The sequence below is a fragment of the Vigna angularis genome, chromosome 2 (assembly GCF_016808095.1).
Source record: "Vigna angularis cultivar LongXiaoDou No.4 chromosome 2, ASM1680809v1, whole genome shotgun sequence".
NCBI classification, from domain to species: Eukaryota; Viridiplantae; Streptophyta; class Magnoliopsida; order Fabales; family Fabaceae; genus Vigna; species Vigna angularis.
Window position 1 is genome coordinate 39,112,850 of NC_068971.1, and position 26,123 is coordinate 39,138,972.

General features: G+C 33.6%; 2 protein-coding genes across 3 annotated transcripts; one reads left to right on the plus strand and one right to left on the minus strand.

Annotated features, from left to right (window-relative positions):
• Positions 1-9,032: 9,032 nt before the first annotated feature.
• LOC108328960 (putative pentatricopeptide repeat-containing protein At5g52630) lies at positions 9,033-11,637 on the minus strand. Its single transcript, XM_017562890.2, has 2 exons — positions 9,760-11,637; positions 9,033-9,555 (listed from the first exon to the last, which is right to left on the minus strand). The coding sequence occupies exon 1, from the start codon at positions 11,635-11,637 to the stop codon at positions 9,886-9,888; it is 1,752 nt and encodes a 583-aa protein (XP_017418379.1). The 3' UTR covers positions 9,033-9,555; positions 9,760-9,885.
• Positions 11,638-11,683: 46 nt separating this feature from the next.
• Positions 11,684-25,371, plus strand: LOC108328959 (uncharacterized). Of its 2 annotated transcripts, XM_017562889.2 has the most exons (23): positions 11,684-12,087; positions 12,167-12,374; positions 12,496-12,577; positions 13,073-13,349; positions 13,840-13,938; positions 14,045-14,185; positions 14,790-14,966; positions 15,658-15,860; positions 15,964-16,107; positions 16,177-16,265; positions 16,804-16,948; positions 17,104-17,150; positions 17,843-17,898; positions 18,907-19,070; positions 20,276-20,463; positions 21,383-21,443; positions 21,529-21,601; positions 22,466-22,567; positions 22,687-22,783; positions 22,864-22,980; positions 23,074-23,303; positions 23,419-23,559; positions 24,983-25,371. In XM_017562889.2, the coding sequence occupies exons 1-23, from the start codon at positions 11,818-11,820 to the stop codon at positions 25,163-25,165; spliced, it is 3,294 nt and encodes a 1,097-aa protein (XP_017418378.1). In that variant the 5' UTR covers positions 11,684-11,817; the 3' UTR covers positions 25,166-25,371. The 2 variants fall into 2 exon arrangements, with proteins under 2 accessions (XP_017418378.1, XP_052728150.1); XM_052872190.1 differs by lacking the exons at positions 11,684-12,087; positions 12,167-12,374 and having other exon boundaries at positions 13,083-13,349.
• The last annotated feature ends 752 nt before the right edge of the window (positions 25,372-26,123 follow it).

Consider the following 26,123-nt stretch of genomic DNA (forward strand, 5'->3'; position numbering starts at 1 on the left):
AATCCTATTTCGTTTTACCCCAGTTCTCAACCGAGGTATAAAGCCTACCCCTTTTTACCTCGTCCATGTATGTCTCGGTTGCAGAACCGATGCCTATAAGCAAAAATAACCGATGTCATTTCCCCTTACTGCACTAGTGTTTATTCCGACAAACCCATCTTTTGAAGGTTAGTTTTCGTTTTCATTTTTGTTTTGAAGAACTTATTTGTTGTTTTTTTGTTGAACTTGTTTATTGTTATTTGGTTGAACTTGTTTGTTGTTGTTTGATTGAACTTGTTTGTTGTTGGTTATTGTTGTTTGTTGTTGATACTACACTACACTACACGTTCATAGTTCTTGCTTTATAAAAATACCAAAAACTGAAATTTGTTGTTTTTCTGCTTTTCAGGTCTCGTAAAGTTGTAAATAATGATCACAAATAATTAAAAAAAAATTGATCAACGTCGTATATGACAAAATTCGACGTTAATTTAACGTCAAATTTTTTAAATTCAACGTTAATTTAACATCTTTTGATATGACGTTGTTCGTGAATTCGCCGTTAAAAGCCCAAAATATTCGACGTTATACGCGATTTTTATACTAGTGTTTTGTCCTAAACCTATTTGCACATGTGAGGTGTACAAAATGATTTCAACCATTTCGCAAAGGAAACATGAAGATCATGCCTTGTAGTTTCTTAGAGGTCTGAATGAACAATACCCTAATATCCAATCCATGTTTTTCTAGTGAATCCTATACCTCATGTTTCAAAAATCTCTTCATATGTCATGCAACAAGAAAGACAATTAGTGAACATTAGTTTCCTTAATAGCTTAGAAATAAAGAAGTGTCCTACCATAAATATTGTTACTTGTTTTCTTTATGCCGAAGTTGGCCACACTGATTATATTTGCTTCAAGAAACACAATTTTCTTACTAACAAACCCTTACCGAATAAGAAATCATGTTCCCATTGTGGCAAGATCGGACATATTGTTGATGCATGCTATAGAAAGCATGGGTTTCCTCCTGGTGATAAGTTTCATAATAGCAAAGGTCTTCTATCAAGAAGTCAAGAATGTAGTAATGACATACAAGGAGAGACTTCTAATCCTGAGGTGTGCCTAACAAAGCAACAATACCAGACTCTCATGGCTTTCATCAATACCACTAGTGACACAGATATCCATCAAATCCCCAAATCAGTTCAATAGTCTATAATTCCCTTGATACATGTAAAAAAATTTTAAGTTTTAGGTTTAATCATTTCAGATGTCCCTATTTGTGCAGATTCATCTCAAATAGGTCATTGTATTTTAATTGATCTCAATTAGGTCCCTCTTTTTTGTAAAATTTACTCAATTAAAACCTTGTCGTTAATTGGACTGGACGACGTTAAAATTACTGTGTCTTGGCTTGCTGACTGCGTAATTTTTAATGACGTGACACTGTGGCTTGCTAACTGGATGGCGTCAAAAAAGGGCACCACGTTGTTTCCTTTTTCTTCACCTTCAATGCTACCTTCCACTGCTCAAAACATTTTCCATTCTTTCAAATATCAGAAAATGGATCTTTACCTTCTCCGTTTGGATTCCAACTTCCCAAATATGAAACTCACATAGAATATCTAGCTCAAACCCGTTTTTCATTTTTGTCCAATTCAAAGTCCTAACACTCCAAAAATGTTATCACCTTTAACCTATCCTGTGGTCGTCGACGAGAAGGATCTCGACAATGACGCATTGTGGGCCATGATCGACTCCACCTCCGCCTCACACTCCTCTTCCAAGAGAAAGGCCATTGTCGCCTCCAAACCCCCACAACGCCATAAGAAATAACTAAAGAAAAAAAGAAAACATTAAAAATTGGGAGCATTAGATTTAACAAATCCAACAGAAACAAAAATGGTGATGCTCCTTCGCAAAAAGATGCCTTGTTCCAGGGATCAATTATAAATAATCTAACAAGACAGAAAGTGTGACATATACTTCAAATGGAAAAACACTCCAGAGTGCTATGGCACAATTGCTACCCTCTTTATTAATTTTTCCAATAAACAACACATACATGACCATAAAAAATCTATGGCACAATTGCTAAAAACTTTCTATATGACAAGCTTTCTTCCTTTCTTCTCTCTCGCACATTTACTAAAACATATGGTAATCACTTCTTATTTACTAAACATAGTGGTGATACAATCACCATCATGTTAATCTACGTAGATGATATAATTCCCACTAGTAATAACATACATGAAATTGATAATATCACTAATTTGCTAAATGCTCAATTCAAAATTAAAAATTTGGGTAACTTATCTTACTTTTTGGGTTTCGAGGTTGCCCGTAATCCTTATCACAACGCAAGTATGCCATAGACCTCATCAATGAAACAAGGATGCTCGATGCTGCCCTTGTCAACACCCCCATGAACTTCTCCACCAAAGTTTCTTCTAAAGGAGACCCGCTTGTTGATCCTACTACCTTTTAAAGACTGATCGGGAGACTCATCTACCTCACCAACACTCGCCCTGATATCACTTATGTCGGTCATCGCTTAAGTCAGTATGTTGCTTCTCTAACTCAAGCTTATCATCAAGCTGGTTTCAGAATCCTTCGATAATATCAAACAAACTCTTAGTCAGGGAATATTTCTAAAGGCAACCAAGAACGTTACTCTGAAGGCTTATAGTGATTCTGACTAGGTTGATTGCCCTAACTCATGAAAATACATTATTGGCTACATTGTTTATCTAGGTGATTCACCCATTTTATGAAAGTCCAAAAAGAAGTCTACCATTTCACGCAACCTTTCTAAAGACAAGTATCGTGTCTTAGCTCAAACCGTTTGTGAAATCCAATGGCTCAGTAATCTCATGTACGACCTTCGCTTACCCTTCTCGCAACCTGCTACCATCTTTTGTGACAATCTCTCCACCATCAAAATTGGCACTAATAAAGTGTTCCACGAATGAATGAAGAATATAGAAATAGACTATCACCTTATATGAGAGGAAGTTCAACAAGCCATTTTCAAACTCCTCCTTATTCATTGAGCTTTACAACTCACAGACATTCTTACCAAACCCCTCCCTCCTTCCACTTTGCACAATATCAATTCCAAACTTGACACCATCAACATCTATGCCAAGCTTAAGGGATTGTTAGAATATCAGATCCTAACCTCCCTAACCTCCATCCGTTTTTTGTTTTTTGTTTTTTTGTTTCTCCTTTTTCTCCCTATATATATATATATATATATATATATATATATATATATATATATCCTCTTCTTTCTTCTATGATACAATAATATTCACATAATACACATAAGCTCTTTTCATGTTCTTCTATTTTTCATCTTCTCTTTTCTGCTCATACTCGTGGCTCTTTGTTTCTTCATCATGTACAAACACATGCATGTTTTGCAGGTTTGCTTGTAAATGCAATACATAAGCCACCTCCAACGCAGCTTTTCTATGAGTTATTGTTATAATATAAATAGTAATTGAAAATATATATTTGCTATTTCTTGAAGGAATATGACATGTTTGATTTTAAGATACAATAGTCCAAACTTCACTCAAACTCAACTTGTATGCTGGTTAATTGAATCGAACTAAAGTTTGAATTGTTTCAATTCAAAACTATTAAATCAAAATTAACAAGTATCATGTGTACACTATTTCACTTTTTGGTTAGATATTCCATCACAAAGCAATCCATCTTTGGATTCTCATTTTGCTGCTGCACATGCCGTACTTTTATTTCCATTTTCTATTCTTTTTTCAACACTGTCAAAGGTATAAGGATGGCAATGATAATGATAGGCAACATTTTAATTTACCACTCAGGTCTATTCTTTCTAACAGATCTGCAACTTTAATCATATAAAGTAAACTGGACGCTTCTGAGTTCATGCACAGCCGCATAAAGAACATATATACCTATCTATAATGAGACAGAATTACACTTCCTATAACATACATTGTTTCTGCATTATCTGTGGAGTGTGTTATTGCAAGTTTGGCATCAACTCACAAAATCCAAATATACTTTATTACCATATTTTTACTTCACTGAAATTAAATGTTTCTACTCATGTTTATTGAGGTAGATGTTGAGCCAGTAATTCTTCATTTAAACAATGTGGCTGGTTTCTACAGAGTGCCCTTTTATCAGTGTTGTAGAGATGACAAAAAGAAGCATGAAAAGAGGCATAGAAGGACCAGATGAAGGAATATTCAAAATCAAAAGCATTCACTTCCACATTCAAAAGTTGCTTTTTTTTCCTCCTCTTTCTTTATATATAGCGTGGAGATAGCACTAGCAAAAGAAAAGTAATATTATTAGACTGGTTTAACTTTAGAAAGATATCATATACATGGAAACATATTCACTGAGCAAAGTATCTTTTAACTAGTCTACTCATTATAATAATACAAATTTCTCTGATGAAGCCAAAGACAATCAAATTCTTCATCAAATGGTTTATGTGATACAAATTGAAACTGAATGCCCTTCAGGAATTCCATACCCTTGGAAAGGTAGAGACAATTTTAGATAACTGATAAATCAATTTCACACAAAAAGAGCTTCATGTCTTAGAAATTTTGATTTGTTGCACCACACACTAGCCAGAAAAACTAAAGCCAAAACCAGAAAAAGGTACCTAAATAAAAAAAAAAAGTCATGCCTAAGTAATAACAATCAGAGTACGTAAGTGCACACTGCAAAACAGTCACAAACTTTGTCTCTTCCAAGGATCAGCTATTTTGACAGTCAGCAACTGAACTGAGCTTCATACTTTCTTGGAATTAGATTGAAGCTTCAAGCTGAAACATTTCTGAGTGCAGAAAAGAAGAACAACTCTATATCCGGTGAAGCAAAAAATACTACTGGAGATCTATTTGATGAGCAATTGGGTATTACCAGTGCCCTTCTCTTCTTTGGAGCAGGTGGACATGTTAACACCTCTGGTATTCTGGACCTTTTAGCCTTTGGTGTAGCACAACCACTTGAACAAACACCTTCACTACCATCTTCCTCAACATTCGTAAAGCCTTGTTCTTGGGAGCTAGAAGAAGCAGTAGCATGATCACATGGCCTTCTCATTGATCTTTGCTGCTTTGTTTCCTCAAGCTTCTGCCACTTGATTTGAGTTCTTGTGATAGAGGTTGACGCCATATCAGGCTCTGCCACTGCAAAATCTCTAAGGGGTGCAAGCTAAAACACCAGCACAATTTTTCTGTGTGTGGAAAAGCTCAGTTTGCATATCTAGAGTGGACACAGAATAAGACTCTAACATTCTTTGGTTTCAGCCAAAACCAAGGGTTGTTTATACAGAAAGTGAGAAACCATGGATTGATCACTCAGCTGAAAATACATAGTCTCAGTATGAGAAACATGTGAAGGAATTTTCAAAGCATAAAACTATTTGAGAGGTTGAAAAGTTTCTTGGCCTGCCATAAAATATAATACATAATCAAATATATAAATATGAAATCCTGAACTGCTACCACTGGAAAATTTATATTAACTTTTATTCAAAGTGTAATGTTGATAAGATGGAAAACTCTCGTAGAACCTGGGCCAGCTTACTCTTCTCTATGAACAGGAATCACACCTTTTTGCTCGAGGTTATATATATAGGGTATAACCCTCATTTAGTACAGCAAATCAGGGGCGTAATTACGTTAACAAAGTGTGTTAAAAGATACTTAATCAAATGATACAACTTTTAATGGAAAAGTTAACATTTCAACCAAAAGTTACAGAAAAGCTTTTAAAAAACAATCATTTTTCTCTTCCTTTTGAGTTGAGGATTAAAGAGATTTTTTTTAATAAAGTTTTAAAAGTGATTTTAAGATTTTATTCTATCAAAAATTACTTTAAATGATAATCCTTAGCTAGATGATTGCATAATTTTGTTTATATTGTCAGTATATTCGCATTCAGGGTGTCTTTGTGATGCTTAAGTTTATTTAATTTTATATAAAAAAGAATTATATATATTTCAAATTTTCTTTAATCAGATTTATTGAAGATGATGTCGGCATTTCAATTCCCTTGATTATACTTTTGAAATAATAAAATCATGATTGAATTAGGTAAAACTTGTTTCTATTTCGATTTGCTGAATTTGAACATTTTTTAATTTATATTTGAGGTAAACAAAATTGTTTATAACCATGTCATTGGTTGTATTGTATAGGCTGGAAATCTTAGAAAGTGTTTGATTTTTGTTTCCTGTCAAAATCAAACTTATTTTACTGTAAAGTATTAATGTTTAACAAATTAAAGATTTGAGAAAAACTATATATAATCAGTCATTTATATATCTAGAAAAATATAAATATGATTGGAAATGGATTCATAATTTTCAAATATTGTGATTCTTGGATAAAAAATTCTCCAATACCAAACATGTCTAAGTTTGTTCCAAATCAATATGATCTTCGTTTATTTTATTAACTTCAGTTTAACCAAATTTAATTATACATGTTATATTGCAAAAATATTTTCAGTTATTTTAGGTTCACTCCATTATTAAATTCCAAATGAAAAAGTAAGGTAAAAGGATAATTTATGCGCTAAATTTGTGGAAAAACATATGTATTAATTATAATTAAACATTTAAAGACCCATTTTCAACTAAATTTGTAAAGAAAAAGTCATTTGTGAATTATATCTAAAATTATACTAAGTAAATAGATAAATGAATTAAATACCCATGAAATCTTGTTAGAAAAACACAAACAGTATTTTTCCCGACTATATGTTCTTTAGAATCATAAAAAACTTTAGGCTATTTTACCATGCACTTCTAAACATTAAACATTTGATCTGCATTTCTAATTTTTTTAAAAATAGTCCTAAAAGTTACATTTTTCTTCGTTGGATTTTAAAATATGATAAAAGAATTTCTTTAGATTTCAAAATCTAATAAAGGATTTTTCAAAAACTTTATCAAATTTTAAAATTTAGTGAAAAAATGAAAAATCTTTCGTTGAATCTTGAAATTCGATAAAAAAGACAATAATTCTTTATCAAATTTCAAAATTTAATAAAAACAAAATTTTCATTACATTTTGAAATCTAATGAAACAAAGGTTTTTTGAATTATAAAAAGAGTTATGAAATTTAAAAATTTTTGGAAGTAAAGATGAATACGAGGAGTATAAGATAAAACAGTCAAAACTTTAATTTTCCAAGTTCATGATCATATAAAGAAAATATACATCGTTGGTCAATTCATATTGAGTATTTCATCTTACACTTCCCACGTCACTGTAATTCCACAAATTTCATTTTTAACCTTCTAATATTTCATCTTATCCTACATCTCCAACTTTTTCAAAAATTTATCTTTTAACTTAATAAATATTTTTTATTTTCTTTTTTTATTATTAAAAACACTATGCACCACTTTAATAATAATTAAATTTAAAATTCAAATATTATTTAATATAATTTTATATTTTAATAACTATTAAAATATGATTTATATTATAATAATAGTTACATTAAAAATATAAAAATAAAATAATAAAAATAAAAATAATGACAATAAAAATAAAATTATATTAAATAAAATATTTAATATATTTAAATATATTAAATCATATTAAAATATTAAATTAAATTAAATAATTATTAAAATTTAAACAAAAACAAAATTTCAAAATAATTATCTATCAAATATAAAAAAAATTATATTGAACAAAATATTTAAATATATTAAAATATTAAATTAAATTAAATAATTATTAAAATTTAAATAAAAAATAAAATTTTAAAAACAATTATTTATCAGATATGAATATGCGTAAGATAACTTATCGAATATTTCGATTAACAAATTTTTTAAAATTTTGTTTTTGTTTAAACTTTAATAATGATTGAATTTAGTTTAATATTTTAATATAATTTAATATATTTGAAAATTTTAAATATTATTTTTATTTTTATTATTATTACTTATTTTAGTTATTATTATAAATTTTTTAATAAAATTATTATAAAAATATAAATTATATTTTAATAATTATTAAAATATAAAAGTGTAATAAATAATATTATAATTTTTATTTAAATTTAATATTTATTAAATTTTAAATAAAAAGAAAAAGTGTTAGCATATGTTACGAATTTTAATATCTGATAAACAAGTTTTTTAAAATTTAATAATTATTTAATTTATTTTAATATTTTAATATTTTAATATATTTGAATATATTAAATCAAATTTATTATTATTATTATTATTTTATTTTTATGTTTTTAATATAATTATTATTATAATATAAATCATATTTTAATAATTATTAAAATATAAAATTATATTAAATAATATTTAAATTTTAAATTAAATTATTATTAAGGTGGTAAAGAGTATTTTTAATAAGAAAGAGAAAAAAATGGAAAAGTATTTATTAAAGTTAAAAATAAAAATTTTGAAAAAATTAGAGATGCAAGATGTTAAAAGGCTAAAAGTAAAATTTGTAGAGGTGTAAGATAAGATGTTGTATAGGGTGAAACACACGTTCATATTTGGGGCTACGTCAAAACTATATGGGCCAACTGCAATGAACTCATGGATATTGCTTTCTGCACCCATCAATTTCTAGCTACACTCCATTATTTTTTAAAATTCCATTTTTACCCATGTTTATTTTATTTGGGGGAGGTGCTTACTAGGTCCCGGAGATGTGCTGGTGATTTGTGACAGGAATATTATTGAGGTATGAGTTATGCATATACAATTACTGAAATGTGCAGGTAAGTAGAAAATGATTTTTTTGTTTCCATAAACGTAATCTATATTTCCGGAAAATTAAAGTCGTAAAAGTATTGTTTAGTCTCTTCCGGAAAGATATCTGGTGTAAGTTTCGGAAAAAATAGTTAGAAAGTGCTTTCCGAAAATTCATTTCGAAAGAGTGAAATTCTCCTTCTGGAATTTTCTCTCCCACCCACTCACCTCCTTGGACCCTTCACTATTTCACCGTCATATATATATATATATATATATGGATCAAATATATAAAATTTAGTAAAATTAAAAAAATACTTTTATTTATATACTAATTTATGTAAAAAAATTTAAAGGAGTCAAAACTCCCTTAATTAACCATGAAGCTCCGCCAAGAATATACATACAAGGAGATGTCAGATGTCAGATCCGTTACATAATCGTTATTAGAGCAGCTAAACATAGCTATGCCTTACACTTTAGATGAACACACAACACACAGTATGCTGAAACTAAAATCCATATATCATAACTATATAACCAGTCTATATCTCAGGCCAAAGCATTAAGCGCAAGAAAAAAACTCAGATCACAGATATCGACAGACGTCAAATTTGGCAGAGGAGCATCACAAAAACTTGCCGGCCATGACAATTTAAACTTGCGACTTGGCTGGCATGTCATTGATGTTCCAACCTCAATCAAAATGGTATGGAGAAGTCAACTGAGTAATCAGAAGCGCCATCAAAACTGCTACTTCTCACATTCACGCATCTTATCTATGTCTTTATATTTGAAGGTTGTCATACCCTGGAACATCTACAAAAGTGCAAATTAGGTTGTCATATAACACACTAGGTTTTGTAAATGCAACAATTGATAGTCTCAAGAATGGTATTCAAATTGCTTTTGGAGTTCTTCGTGGGGTATGAGTACAGTACTATATAGGCTTCCCTTTTCCCTCCCATCACGTTATCTGCAACGGCAAAAAAATAAATAAATATAAAAAAGATTCAAAATTACCACGATCTATACGCGGCGAGATAGCAAAAGACAAGTTGAGAGTTGATGCTACTCTGTTCCTCCTCTGCCACTGAAAATAATTTGATTTGTTCAGTGACTCTCATGTTATTTATCACCTTGCCATCATCACCAATAATCTCCGCATGTACATTTTCCCTCCTCAAATCGATGGAACCGGTTATTATCCCTCACAATGATTACCCTTCCGGTACATTTGCTAATAAACTTGATGGCAGTGTGGCAATCACCACAAACACGCAAGTTCTTCATCACTCTGATAGGTCGCTCCTGAGGAAAAGTAATAAGTCCAAACGCTATGGCCAACCTTTCACTATGATACCTTATAGTTTGACTCTTCTCATCTCCGTCCACTTCTTTTAACACGAAAGACGTGTCTGCAACATACCCAGCTTTCGCAATTTTCTCTCCCAGCTCCTCCAACTTCTCATAAATTTCCTTGGTCTTCCCATGAGACCTATCCCCAGCAGCAAATGTATGAACCCTGTTACCCTCCTCCACCCAACTCAAACCAGTTTCTTTCTTTATTCCCTGATCCCTCAGCATTTTTCTCGCTCTCGCCGCCTCCTCCCATCTCCCAGCAGCAGCATAAGCATTAGAAAGCAAGACATTAATCCCAGAACTTACAGCACCCATCTCAAAAATCCTATCAGCCACAAATGAAGCCCATTCAGTGTTCCCATGAATCCTGCACCCAGTCAACAAAGCCCCCCAAACAGATTCCGTTGGCTCCATAGGCATGCCCTCAATCACCCGAAACGCTTCATCCAACTTCCCAGCACGACCAAGCAAATCGACCATGGTTGCATAATGCTGCGATCCGGGTTCAATCCCATGCTCCTTCATCAACCCAAAGTAATGCTTCCCCCTCTCCACCAACCCCGCATGGCTGCACGCATAAAGCAGACACAAGAACGTGATGAAATTCGGCTTCACCCCGACACTCCCCATCTCTTCAAACAGCTCAAACGTTTTCCCCGTGTGAGCATGCTGAGCACACGCAATCAACATCGCATTCCACATGCCAAGGTTCCTAACCTTCACCTCCTCAAAAACTTTGTAACCCCCTTCCACAACTCCACACTTGGAGTACAACGAGATCAATGAACTAGCCACAAAGCAGGACGAGTCAAAACTCGTCTTAAAGCACAATCCATGCACTTGCTTGCCCAACTCAAACAAAGTGGAAGCACTACAAACCCTCAAAACACTAGACAATGTAAAATCATTAACTCGAATATCATAATCCTGCTGCAAAGCACATTTAAAGAGGTTCAAAGCCTCCTCATCGAGACCCAATTGGGAGTATCCATATATCAGGCCGCTCCAGGAGACAACGTTTTTATGAGGCATTTCGTCGAACACCTTGCGCGCGTTGTTTATTTCGCCGCATTTAGCGTACATATCGACGAGGGAGCTTCCAACGAACACGTCGAAGTGGTTGGCACTTTTTAGGGCGAGCGCATGGAGGGAGTGGGCGGTGGGGAGGGACGAGAGGGCGGCGCAGGACTTTGTGGCGGTGGGTAGGGTGTGGTCGTCGGGAAGGAGGCCGTGGCGGAGCATGCGACGGAAGAAGCGGAGGGCGAGGTGGGGGAGGTCGTTCTGGGCAAAGGCGGAGATGACGGAGCTCCATGTGGTGGCGGACTTCTGGGGAAAGGAATCGAAGAGTTTGTGCGAGGAGTGAGGAAGGTTAGTTTTGGAGTAGAAGTTGATCAAATGATGGCAAACCAATGGAAGAGTTTCAAACCCTAATTTGATGACGTATGCATGGAGTTGAAGACCCTTGGGGAGTAACCTTGAATGTGTTAGACACACCAGCACCTTGCAAATGTCTCTGCAGTCACTCTGCGGAGGGAGCATTACAGACGGCAGTGAAACGGGACCAACACGCTGCGTCACATCTTATTTTCCTTTTGGGCCTACATTAGGCCCAAATATGAAAAAATAAACAAAAACTGACATGACATTCAGTTCATTGACGTCGTCTGGTTCAGTTGAATAAGTGTAAACTTGACACCAAGGTAGTAGGCATAGAGAAGAATGGAGGGAGAAGAAGAGTTGCTGTGGAAATCCGAGCCACAACGCGAGTCCATCGTCTCCGTCACGCTCGCACGTGCCATCACTTCTCTTCTCACTTCCCGTCCTAAGAAGCTTCACGACTCTATTTCTCGCCTCTCCTCACATTCTTCGCGCTCGCACACTTCACTCGTTTCCCTCGAAGACTCTCTCTGGTTTTTCCACAGCTACGTTGCCGACGCTGCGACCAATAATTCTTCCCTCGACCAAGTCCTTCTTCCAATCATCGACAGCGTATGCATTTTCTCCTCCTCAATTTGTTTATTTCGGATTCTGCTTTCTCTTCGTTACGATGTGTTTTTCGTGTTTCCAGGTGTTAAAGTCCAAGCATGGTGACCAAGCTATGCTTCTGTTGAACTGGCTCTTCCAGGACGAGCTTCTTTTCCAACCCGTTGCCGAGGCTCTCGCTGGCGTCGTTGCCAGAAAGCACGTGCACGACCGCTACTTGTTGCTTGGTTGGTGCCTCCTTCTTCGGAATCTAGTTGAATTTGAAAGTTCCGCTCATCAATCCATGTTAAGTGGTGAGTTTCTAGTTTTCACTCTCGCTATTTCAACTCAAGTATGACAGAGAACATATTTGGAAATAGGAAACCTTTTTATTTTCAATTCATTTGGATTAATTAATTAACTTGTGTTTGTTAGGGATACGGGAGAGGTATGGAGATTTGTTGAAGATACTCTCCTCTTGTCTTCCGGATTTGGCCAGTATTGTTAATAAAGGAAGGTATTGTTCTTTCTGATGCATCTCTTGTTTCAAAGTGTAATGTTAACGGATGTTCATGTTGTTTAGTGGTAGATTTTTCCCGTGTGCATTCAGCATTGGACTAGTGTAGTTATCAAGATAATTGTCTTTTATATTATTGTATGTTATGTAAACGTATATATGTTTTACATTGTATATTCAAACATTCATCTAAATACCCCGCTCTCTTTATAGGCTTGAGTCCTGATACTGTCAGGAGCTACCATTGTTGGCTAGAGGCGTTTGATTGATTATAAATGTGTTCAATGATAAGTCTCACTTGTGCACAGCTGCTCCTCTTCATAAATTCATCTTTTCATGTTTCCTGTTGCAGCATTGTACCCATTTATTTTACCAATAATGTCAAGCCCATATCTCTCCCATTTGTTCTTTTTGTGGATGGTATCATTATAATGTTCTTTTATTAATTCAGTGATTATTCCTCAAATTTTCATTATCTGACCACTGGCTTTTCAGTACTTTGCAGGATGGTTTTGAGTTGCCATCTCGCCTTGGAGTGTCTGCGGCTGATTGTTTTTTGTCCCTTTCGGGAGCATTAACAAAAATGGCGGACAATAAAAAGTTGAAGTTAAATGCTAGAGCAAAAGATCAGGCAATTACTTTTGTACATTCTCCTACTACTGACAAGAAGGAGAAATTGGATTCAAAATTTTTTATGTCAATGATCGAAAGGGACTTTACTCTGTGGCATCATTTAGATGACATTATTTGTTTGGTTCGAAGACTCCTTTCTGTAAGTTATACGGTCTTTGTTCTTAATTCTTTGATTGATATATTCATAATATGCAACTGTGATATACTATAAGGAAAATCATATTGAATAAGAAAACATTAGAAAGTGATGGCATTATTTAACTACATTGTGAATAAGACTTTTAGACGGTCAGCTATGGGAACATTTCCTGTTACATTGAATTTGGTAAACAAAACCTGTCCTGATTTTAGGTTCATGATTAACCCTTTTTCAATGTTCCTTTTCAGAGGGGCAACTAAGGTAAAACTATCTTCAATTTTGTGATGGGAACTCATTGCTTCTGCAGAAAGTATAATCAGACACAAACTTGTAACTGAATTCTAACTGGCATACAAAATTACTGCTATGAGCATGCATATGTGACAAGAATGTAAAAAAGATGGTTCAAGCTGTAACTTCTTCCTGTTGCTTTCTGTTGAACTTTGCACTGAACTTATTCAGTTGTTTAATGTTCAACTCTACATTACAGTGGAGCAGGAAAAGTCGTTTTTTACATGCCAAAGGCTTGGAACAAGTTCTTAAATGGCTGCAGGAGATAAAGAATCACCATGGATCCTTTCAACTAGAGGCAGGTTCTGGAATCAATGCGTTTTTTTTTTGTCTATTTGATATTCAATTCAGTCACTTACTAGTTTTCTATGGACCATAATTTTTCTTTGTCTGCGGCATTGAAGACTGATTCTAATGCTCTGAAGACTGGAGATTTACTGCTCTGTTCTTGCTGGAAGCATTATAGTGTGCTACTACACCTGGAAGATAAGAAGTTCTCGCAGCATTACAAGGAACTGTTGGACCAGTATATGTCTGGCATCCAGGTTATATACAGTACAGAGTAGCTATATATTTATAATGATGTCTTGAAGTAATTTGAGCAACCACCTTATGTCCCAGTTGATATGGATGGCAAGGTGTCTCTATTTGATGTTGCGAAGGGTGATAAATTGTTCTTGTTTTAGAACTTCTGCTAAGAAAAATATATGCTGTCTGACTTCATCATATTGTGTAGATATTTAGGCTTTAACTTATTTACGGCATATATAAAAGGGAATTTTCCTTTGACTATCTGGATAGTGTCTCTTGTGCAATTTTTGGCAGTCTTGTGGTAAGTAAGAGTGTTTGTGGCATACATTTTATTTAGCACTTTGTGAAGCGACAGTCTCATATTAACTCTGTAAAATATACTCAACGATATCTCCATTCACCACCAGTTTTGTGGTGCGTTTTACTTAGATTTGAGCATATCTTATGGTGAGTTTGTAACTGTTACTGGCTAGAGATACATCAATTCAAATTAATCAGAAATAGGTCAGTAGGTGATAATATATTTGATATGCTGACATGATAACTCAATTATTTCTGGTTTCATATGATTGTGCGTGCTGAAATTATTTTTGTTTCTGATGTCCATGCAAATTGCAGTATTATATGGACAACCACACTGGTGGTGGCCATATTGACAACAATGATGGTGGGTTGGAGACCAGAAAGTTCTTTTTGAATTGTTTATGCCTGCTTTTGGGACGTCTGGATATCAAGAGATTTGAAAGCACAGTGTCGGAGTTTGGGATGAATATCTCACGCATTCTAGTACCACAGGTACCTCTAATTGAGGCCTTCTTGGGGAAATATATTGCAGATATATTTTTAAACAAAAGTGTTACACAACCATTTAATCATGCGAATGAATTTGTTATATTCATTCTCCTTCAAAATCAATTTTTTTTCCCTTGCATGGATCAGGTTTAGCACTCAATTTTAGTTAGAACAAGGATACCATCTATTAGTATTTTTATTATAGCCTTTTCTTAGTTCTGAACTTGAATGACATGTTGACGTGGATTTTGCAGTGCCTTTAATACAGTAATAATGTCCTTTCATCTGATAGAAAGATCAATGCTGTTATTTTCAGCAGTAACTGTCGGTTGAATCTGACATTTGTTTTTCTAACCGTTCCATAGTTAATTAACATTGTTTGTTTACCAATGATGCTCTGTCAAGGCAGAGTACTGTTTTTAATTTTACAAACTGAGTCCAGATGTACTTGATGTTTTACAACTTTAAGTTCACATATTTGATACAGACATTGCCATCTGTTATGTGTAACCTGGGTTATGCTGCATATTGGCATAGAACTATAGTTCGTGCATTGCTTATTATCGACATATTTTTTAGTTATGATGTATTTAGAAGTCAATGATTAATCAAACTGTGATTTGGTAATTTGTGTCTAGATTTCCTTGCCAGTTTGAAAATTGAGCATTTATACCTTTCCTTCTTTTTTCTGTAGCTTAATTGCACTGATGAGGATGTTATAGCTGGAGTTGTTTCAATATTCAAGGCTATCATTCTGAGGCCAGATTACTCACAAGAAGATGCACTTGCTGACAGTAGGAAGGCAAATAGTGTGATTCCTTTTCTGCTACACCTTTTAGATGAGCGGGATGGTACAGCTAGAGCTGTTGTTATGTTGATAGGAGAATACTGCTCAATGTAGTCATTTTATTCTTTCTCTTATGATACTGGCTAAAAACACTTTTTAAGTCTAAAATCTTTTCTTTTAAATTTAGAACTTATACATATAAGGATTCTCCAGGAGCAAAGATGATCACTGTCTTATGGAAGTTCTGAAGCGCCTTTCTTCTGGAAACATTTCCCAGAGAAGAAATGCTATGGATGTTATATCAGAAGTCCTACATATATCATCAAAATCACAAAGTTTAATGTCTTGTTCTGCTAGGTATGACGCTTATGTTGTTATACCAGTTTTTAGTTGTTGTATATTTATTTGTTGAAATGTGTATTTTAGGCAAGATATAGCCAACAAATTGCTAGAGCGGCTTGGAGATGAAGAAATTATGATTCGTGAACAGGCATCCAAATTACTTCCAATGATAGGTTAGCATTAAAACTGAAATGTAAAGTGTCATTTTTTTTATACAGATTTCTTATATAAATTGGCAAGTATTAGCGGGTCTTGTATTGGCTGGAGCTTTATGGATGATTGGTTCTTGATGTGGTGCTGAACCTTCTTTTCCCAATTGTTAAGCACCATCTTTTTGGTTTTTAATTTTAATTTAAAGCAAAAACTATTGGTGGCCTATGTTTTATTCTCACATAAAGTCTATAGAGCTTTATATCAGGAGGTTACAAGGTGTGTTTAAGATGTGTGATTAAAGCAATTTATAAGCTTGCATCTAATAGCTTAAACTTATAGGTGGCTTCTTTGCATTTCCTTTACTTTTTTTTTCTCTTTGAAATGATTCCTTCATTGTCTTTATTTGTTGTGCTCCTCTCCTTTAATGAGTTGCGCATTTTTTTAAGCCATAATGTTTTCACTTTATTTCCATATTCGTTACGGTGATCTAGAAAATATCTTGTCACAAAAATTTTACAAATGCGTGTGACAATTTTTATTGGTGAATTACTTTTGCAGACCCTTCATTGTACTTGCCTGCACTGGTTGGTCTTGTCTACTCTTCAGATGAGAGACAATCAATTGCTAGTGATTCCATCATTGAGGTCCTCAAACATCACAACCAGAGAATTGAAGTCATATTCTTGTTTCTTGACTGTCTTAGGTATGTCACCTTTTCTTTGCTCCTTCTACTCCTCTAAAGTTTGGAGCTCAACTTATAGAAACTGTTTCTAGAGTTGGAGTTCAAAATCTAATAATTTTTTATAGGTGAAGATATCATTCATTCTTGGCTAAAATTTTACCTTCTTATCCTTGTAGCAATACCAGTATAAGCCTAGACCTTCCACAGTCCGATGGAGATGAAGGTACTTTTTTTCCCTACTTCCATCACTGTTTGAAATTTCATTGCATAGTTCTGTATTTTATATTAACCTTTATCGAATATAGGTTGAGCATTTATTGACTGCTGTGTAATACTATCAGCGGATTAGTTTTATGTTGTTTAACAACTTCTCAAGTGGCATTTGATACCATAGATTTGTGGATAATTTTGTTTGTAAAATTCCATACCAATTTCAATCAGCTTTTTCACATCTGTATCTCCTAAAACTAAAGTTCATCAAGTTTTCTAACACAGTTTAATATGGAAAGTAATGGCCACTTCCTTTGAAATTGTTCAAGATCACGCACTATCCAGACATTGTAAATATGAAAATCACATTCTGCTGTTGAAGCAATAGTGTAAGATCACCAAATTCTTAATAGTGCTAGCTGATTTTCACTGGCATATAATATAAGGATGCATAATACTGCGCAGTATGCATAACTACATATCACTTTAATGTGTTATATTTTCAAGATGCACATCAAAGTACATGTACATAATTACATTATAGGGTCCACTTCAAATTGTGATAATTTCTTATACTTTTCCTTGTTCACCACTGTGACTGTAAATATTGAACAGTTTGTAATATCTGTTTCTTGTTTATCCACATTCGTTTTATGTTAAAAATACTGCATTTATTATGTTCTCATTTTTTTTATCTGGTGTCAGGGTCAAAGTTGGATACTGACCGATTACTCAAACTGGTTCCAGTATGGTCTAAAAGTGTAAGATGGTAGATTGAGAAATTATGTATGGCTGTAGGATTTGGTTCACTCTAAGGTTCAGAGTAAATGCATTGAATTATAACTGTTGATAGGAAAATTAACTACTGATATTTTAACTCATTATTTGTCATGCATATGTATTCTGTCACAATTACAACCATTGACTTTCCAATCAATGACTGCAACTATTTACCTTTTCAGAGTGCATGTCCTGCATTCCAATAAACGGTTATAACTTACGGCCATTACCTGTTTTGCTTTCTCTCTCCTTTTGTTTTTGTTTTTTAAATGTGGGAATTGCTTCTTTTTCTTTCTATGTGGAAATATGACCAAGAAAATGGAAATAAATGACTATGTAATTTTTGCTTAGGTCAAGTTCGTTAATGGGATGGGAACTGTAGACTTTTTAAGACTTAATATTTGTGATAAATAGTAATAGATTATTTCAACATTTAAAGACTGCTAATTTCTGAAGTGATGTGCTACTGGAACCCAAATAATCCTAAAAGCAATGTATGTATACCTAAGAGTGATTGTTTATCTCTAATCTTCTCCCTTACGTTGAACCCTTTGTTCTCAAATCATGGACAATGACATAGTACTAGCCCTCATGACCTGGTTAAAGTTAAATTCTATGATGATTTGGGGAGGCTACAAGAAAACTCTTAGTATTTGGTAGAAGTTGCTCTTGCCCATGTTAAGAACCAAAGCAAGCCAAAGTTTAAGCTATTGGGTACGGGGCTACCATTGTCTTTCTTACTCTAAGCTCAGTTCTTGAAGAGTTCAGGTTTGGCCGTTTTTTTTAATTGATGGTGACTGTTTATTACTTTTGGTATATCTGTTTCCCTTTACATGTTCACCTGTGGCTTAACCATGTACACTTGCATTTTATGTAAATATGTTGGTTTACTGTTATCAATTAAAAAATATACTCCAATAAATGTATTTTCAGTACAGGAATCAACACTAACAAAAAATATTCTAATTTGTTATTTCCAATATTATCAGGTTCAAGACTGGAACCTTTTAATCGGACCACTGGTTGACAAGATGTTTGCAAATCCATCAAATGCAACTATTGTCAAATTCTTGAGTTATATAAGTGAAAACTTGGCAACTGTTGCTGATCTTGTATTGCATCATGTTATGTTGCATGTTAGAGACCAGAAGCAGTGAGTTTATGAAGTACAATGTTTTAAATATCAAATGTTATCTTTGATCCTTAAACCAAATATTATAGCTGTTATGTTTTCCCCTTATTTATAATTTTGATCTCAAGAGCCTTAACTGCAGAACCAAAGACCCGTGTGCTTGTGACAAATACTTGATACAATGAAAATTCACTTCATAAGAACTTTTAAATCCAATGGATGATAACCTGATGCATTCCACATTGATTGAGAGTTCAAAGAAGATATTTGAATTATGCTCTAGTTTATTGAGCTGAAAGGCATGGTCTCAGTGTGGAATGTTGCTTGGTTTGCTGGTGTGTTATAGAAGTCAAAGACTTAAGGAATCCATAATTTTTTCTGATCTTATTAGCCAAGCTGTTAAAGCATGAAAAGATAATGAAGAATTATGCTCTTATTTTATGGTTGGTTTTGATTTATCATAATAGTTTTTCTTTGGTAAATTAGGATGCATTAGTAACTCTTTCCATCTCTCTTCAAACACAATTTATGTAATTACAGCACCGGACTTTACAGTGGCTTGACATTACTTTGTTGTTTGGAATGTCTACATTTGTTCTATTGTAATTCAAGGAACAGCAGTGTTTTAAGTCTGCATTTGAAAAACGGTCCTTCCTACTGATATATTTGTCCTGGTTGTATTGCATATTTTTTTTGTTTGTTTTGGGACAGCTGTCAAGTTTATGATGACTAATAATTTATGGTTGGTTTTCTTTTCTCATACGAATGTTGCCCCTTGGCTTTTCTATTCATCACTTATCCACATGAAGTGCACAATATATGCATTATTACTGGCCAAGTGATCAAAGTTTTATTTCTGCTTCAGTTTCTTTCTAATATGATTGTAGTGTGTAATGATTGTACGAGATTTATCATGGTCATATACAATATTTCCAGTGTGTAAAAGTGTTTATTTGAGTCAAATGGGACATGCTAATCTCATTCATAATATCATACTGTGTCTTCATTTGGATTATTATAATATTAAAATCTTTTTGTCCTTATATTCTGTCATCAGAGTGAATGTGTCTATATAATTGTCTCAAAAGTGGGAAAATTCTAGTGTAGACTAAATGCATTGACAATGGATGTGTAATCACTAAATGTAATGTGGCACAAAGACTTGTGCAATTATTTAATTTGTTGGTGATAATTTCTTTCGTGATACATTTTCAATTCTGCTGCAGGATTGGTGAAAGTTTCGTATCAAGATGGGAGCAAAGAACCTACACAAGTGAAGAATTTGAAGAAATGCAGCTATCTCTGTTCGAGCATCTTTGCCCTTTGCTCATAATTAAAATTCTTCCCTTGAAAACTTTCAACGACCTCAATTCATCAATTATGTATGGGCATCTCAGTAAAAACATAATCCAGGGTATATATTTCTGCCTTGTATCTGCCTGCCTGATTCTCTTGATGGCTATATTGATTCTACCATTGCCCAATTATTGTTCGCATGTCAAGGATTTATAGAGTCTGCTACCTTTTTTTTTTTCCACATGCAGATCTTCTCTTTTAGAGGTTTGATTTTTCATTATTTTTTCTTTTGTTAACAGTTATCCATTCTGTTTTACCTGGTATTAAAACCTGTTATCTAATCTTCTGATTTGCAAATTTAAAGCTCATGGAATCAGATTTTGTTCCTGTTTCTATTTGCTCAAGACTAAGGCACATCTAGAATTTGGTTGCTGAGCCCATTGAATTAAGATTACTGTGGTTTTTTAATGTTTCCAAAAGTTGGATGCAAAACTTAACTACTATGTGATTCCTTCGTATAATAAAATCTTGTTCTAGTTTAGTTTGACACTGTAAGATGTTAAATATGGACTCTACTTTTACATTTTGTGGATATTCTGCTACTTTGTTTAAATGTGTCCCTAAATGATCCAACACTTAGTAGACTTGTATTGTAGACTGTAGTTAAAAGAATGACGGATGGACTGAGACAATACTGCCACTTAGAATTTTTTAAATTCTCTCTTCCTTGCCAATGTTGTCAGAAGTTCATCTGCTCAAGGTGCTTAAAACTATACTAGTAGTAACTGATATTTCGCATAGATGAAACTAAAAGGTAGACAAAAGAAGTCTTACCACTAAACAATTCATTGTTAAGGTTGTTAGTTTTATACAGTCATGATTCTGGACTCCAATCCTAATACAATCTCATGTTCTTGAGCATCGAACATTAACTACTATGTTTGTCAGACCAGACATTGTATCATTTTTCGTTTAATTCATTGAGTTTTTCTTCTGAAGTTATTACAAACTGTGTATATTTCTTCCTTGCGAGGTAGATGCAGCAAACAGGAACACTGATATTGATTGTGATTGTATCGCTGCTTTCCTTCTAAACAGGTTGGTCCTTGAAGAACATAGCCTGTCTCCTTCAACTAAACATTACAGGAGCCTGATGCATATGTCCTTTATTCATTTGTTTCAGGGCTTTTTGTGAGTTTGAATTTGAAGATGTTCAGAAGCTCTCTGCTGAGCTGTGTGGACGCATTCATCCACAAGTAATGTTCTCTTCCCAATCCCCCTCTACCCTGGAATTTTACAGGAAAGACATCCACGAGAACAACCTTGGTTTTATTTACATTTCAGTTTGAGTTTTTCTTTACATTGTCTTGTATACTACATTATTAGGGTGTAAGCCGGTTGCACCTAACCTGCAATCCTTTCTAACCCAGTCCAATTGCATTTTTCTGGGTTGGGTTGGGTTTGGACGTTTTTGTGCACCCAATTAAAATTGGTTGAGTTGGGTAACGGGTTCGAATTCCAAACCTGATAAACCCGACCTAATCCAACTACATAAATATGTAATAAAAATATTATTTGTCCTATTAATTTACTACAAAAATGATTTTATAATATGAATATTATTTATAAATTTGTTATAAATATTGTTTATGCCCTATAAATATTAAGAAACATTGAAAATATTTATGTTGTGATATTTCTTAAAAGTTAATATTTTTAAATTATTCAACCAATGACCCAAAGTGACCCGATTATAATTGGATTAAGTTGTTAAATAAAAAGAGGTAAACCCAACCCAACTAAATTTAATTGGGTTTGGTTGGAAATTAGATTAAACTCGACCTAACTTGAACTACTTACACCCGTACTACTTTACAACATGATTGAGTTTTAGATGAAATTCTTCAATACTATTATAATTTTTGTTTTGATGCAGTTCTTAGTTCTGCCAGTTTTCGATAATCGATTACAGATTCTTATAATAATCCTTGTTTCTTCTCTTTATGACTGACATCTAATCTGAATCTGGCACCACAGTAAACCTTATTAGTTGTAACCTATTGGCAGTTTATATTTATTAAAATGTCACTTCAACCTTTCTACGCTTTCTGATTTTTTAGGTTCTGCTCCCATTTGTTAGCTCCATATTAGACGGAGCTGTTGCCTCTAAGAATATACTGAAGATAAAGACCTGTTTATTTTCAATCTGCACATCACTTGTGGTAAATATTTGCCCCCATCATTATTTAGATTTTTTGGTGCTTTTTACTAGTTTGTTTCAGTTTCTGGCATTTTCTGCATCAATTTGGCTGGCAATAAGGTGCCGTTTTTGGATTTACAGGTCAGAGGATGGGAGACACTCTCTCATCGTTCAATGTATGCAATCAGAGAGATGATTGAAACTGTATTGTTATGGCCTTGTCTGAACGCTGATTCAGGTTTGTAAGAATTTTGTTTCTAAGTTTCTTTCAATTTTATTTGAACCAAATCTAATTGTGATGATTACGTTTTCTCTCAGTTTCTAAAGCACAACACGGATGCATTGATTGTCTAGCACTAATGATATGTGCTGAACTACAAGCTAAGGAATCAATCTCTTCCATGCCTGGCAAAATTAGGGCCCTTGGAAAAGAAGGTATTATTGATGTGTTTTAGTGAATTTTAAGCTTGATGCTCCAGGTTAGTTGAATGTGACTTCATCTCAGTTCTTTTGAGTCTTCTGCTGCAGGGAAGTCTGTTGTCAGCTATGTGATCAATCAGTTCTTTAACTACAAGAATGAACGAACTTCAACTCCTGAGTTTGGGGATGAAAACTCGGAATTTGTTCCTGCTTCAGTTTCTCTCTCTTTTCGTCTGTGTATGGGTAATGTTCTCATTAGCACTTGCCAGAAGATACCTGAATCTTGCAAGAAGCCCTTTGCAGCACAAGTTATTCCTTTTCTCCTTCAATCTCTTGAGGTAACAGTGCATATTAAGATCACATTTGCCTGATAGTACTCGTTTACTAGAGTTTTAGTTTTTGAAACTTCAACAATCTTGATTAGTTATGAAACTAACTATATTTGGCTAACAGTTTGAAACGAAGTCAGAGATTAGAGCAGCATGCACCCAGGTTCTATTTTCAGCTGTCTATCATTTAAGATCTGCAGTTCTTCCCTATGCATCTGACCTTCTCAGAATTGCCCTAAAAGCCCTAAGGAAGGAGTCAGACAAGGTAAATTACCTTTGTCATTCACCATTAATAATGCTACATATGTTCTTCTGATAATCAATGTTAACATATATGTAAATTTATCAGAATTAATAGTTTTACACAAGTTTCTTATCTATCTACTTGCTGCATCTTGGGTTTGGTGTATTGACCATATTGTTGGTAGGTGTCTTAATCGTGGATTGAAACTAATTACTAGGTCACTTAAAAAGAATTTTATCGACTTTGGTGCCATAATATTTGACAATAAAAATTTATGGTTGTGTTCTTTTTTGTTTGCGTTTTGAATGTTGTCAAATATTTATAGCAAGCTTCACAGGTAAATTGTATCACCCACTCACCATTGTAATTTTATTAGACTGTCATATCTGTTAGCATATAGCTGAAATAATGAAACATGTTAGAATCAATATTATAGGGTTAAATATGTTTTTATTTCCTAAACTTTGATGCAAAATTAGAATTCATTATTTTAAACTTTGATATAGTTTGGTTTCTAAACTGGAAAAATTAATAGATATAGTCCTCTTAATCCAATTTCGATAAATTTTTTTGACGTGTTAAACACGGTTTTAGTATGGTGTTTGAGTTTTTTATACCGATTGAAACGTTCCAATTCAAATGTCAGCCTAGAACACCGTAACAAGTCCAAAAAAATTAATATCTTTGGGTTAAAAGGACTATGTTCATTGATTTCTAAGGTTTAGAGACCAAAATGTATTAAAGTTTTGGACAAATGTGAATTCTAATTTTGCGTCTAAGTTTAGGGATTAAAAACATATTTAACCCTAATATTTTATCTTCATGATGTTTATGAGTATCTTAGGACTTCAATTATATCTCAAAACTGGTTTTCCATGTATTTAGATTATCTGTTACGAATAGTTTCCCTATTTTTATCTCATGATTTGTCTCCTTGTTTAATTTTAATTTAGATTACTGTTTAGTCTATAAGTAAGGGTTTGAGCTTTATTTCTTATCATTGAATTGGAAAACACACTATTGAATAAAGTCATGAACTCAGTGACCACTCTCTCTTTTGTCCTTTGCCCTCACTACTTTATAAAACCCCATAATTTCAACAATATCCTTGTTGAATTGAGGCAAATAAAGTCGCATTAAATTTCAATCTGAAGTTTATTTTAATTTAATTTCTATGTATGTATGTATTGACAGTGTAAAACACAGAGACTATTTATTTATATTTATTGGTGTGGAAAATGTTTATTGAAATTAAAAGGAAGGTAACCAATAGAATTGTGGCAATCAAAATGTTGGGAGAAAGGCAATGGATGACAGCTTGCTATAAAGTGGACAAGTAAGAAAGCTGATACGGCTTTCTTTTGAATTTGAGTGTAGCCGTATTATTTCTCATAACGTGTGAGAAAATGTCGTATTATGTTTATGCATTTTTAATGTTCAACAGGAAAGGATAGCAGGTGCGAAGCTCATAGCATCACTTATGGCCAGCGAAGATGTGATTTTGGAAAACATATCTGTTGGACTATTAGAAGCCAGGTCTGTACTCTCAACCATATCTTCGTCAGATCCTTCTCTTGAGTTACAACAGCTTTGCCGCAAGTTGCTAGCATGCATATCTTCTCCTTGAGTTGCAACAAACTCTATTGTAGGCTTGTAGCGGTATATTATTCAGTGTACATAGTTCACTTTCGTATGCGCAGATAAAATATTTTTGAAATAGGTTCGTTGCATACTTGTATGAGACAAGAAGAATACATTCCCATGATCATGTTGTATACAACATCTGTTAATACCCGTTAACGTCAAATTCAGGGACATGCATGCAGACTTCCATATCTTCTTTTTTTTTCAGACAATTGGCATCCATCCATTTCGTCCATATCGTGTATTTTTCTGCTTTCGCTCCTTTCTGAAAATGAAACGTTTAAGATGAGGTAAAAAGCTACATCACAGCTGTATGCTGGAGTTCAACTTGGCAATAGTTTTCTTATTGAAAAACAAGGTTTATTGAAGAGTGTGGTATGGAAGAAAAAAGGCAAGAAATTGTACGGGATAGTATTTTTATGGGGATTGACAGGGTACAGGGTATACTAAGTGAGAAAGACAATTTTATACGAGAATGGGTGAAATTAATTTGGGCACATGAATATGCAGATGATCGGATTAAAATATTTTCAAGTCGCATAATAAATAAAAATATTAATTGCTCTTAACTTTAAGAAATTCACTTCAATCGTGTATTTTTATTTCAATCTTTTACAATAAGATGTAGTGATAAATGTTAATGATATAACTATATTTTGATGGAGTTGAGAATTTTTTTTGTTCATTTGTGAAAATGTTCTATGTAAGCTTTATTTGTATAGATTAACTTTAAAAAGAGATTTGGTGTTGTGAAGAACAGAGCATTTTTGCGACATTTCTATAAATGAGATTTAAAGCAAAAAAATAAAAAATAATTTTGACACACCCATACATCCGTCCCATTCCAACATCTTGGATAGTAAAAGTTAAACCTCTTTTGTCACTTCAAATACTGTTCAACAAATAGTACAGAAAAATAAAAAATGTAAGTACTATGTAAT

What these genes read in the sequence shown, in the direction of transcription:
- LOC108328960 (XM_017562890.2), bottom strand. Translation starts at nt 11,637, where the DNA reads ATGCTCCCTCCGCAGAGTGACTGCAGAGACATTTGCAAGGTGCTGGTG.
- LOC108328959 (XM_017562889.2), top strand. Translation starts at nt 11,818, where the DNA reads ATGGAGGGAGAAGAAGAGTTGCTGTGGAAATCCGAGCCACAACGCGAG. An exon ending in TGGTTCGAAGACTCCTTTCT is followed by an intron (nt 13,350 to 13,839) that starts GTAAGTTATACG and finishes TCTACATTACAG; the next exon opens with TGGAGCAGGAAAAGTCGTTT. An exon ending in CAGTAAAAACATAATCCAGG is followed by an intron (nt 20,464 to 21,382) that starts GTATATATTTCT and finishes CTTGCGAGGTAG; the next exon opens with ATGCAGCAAACAGGAACACT.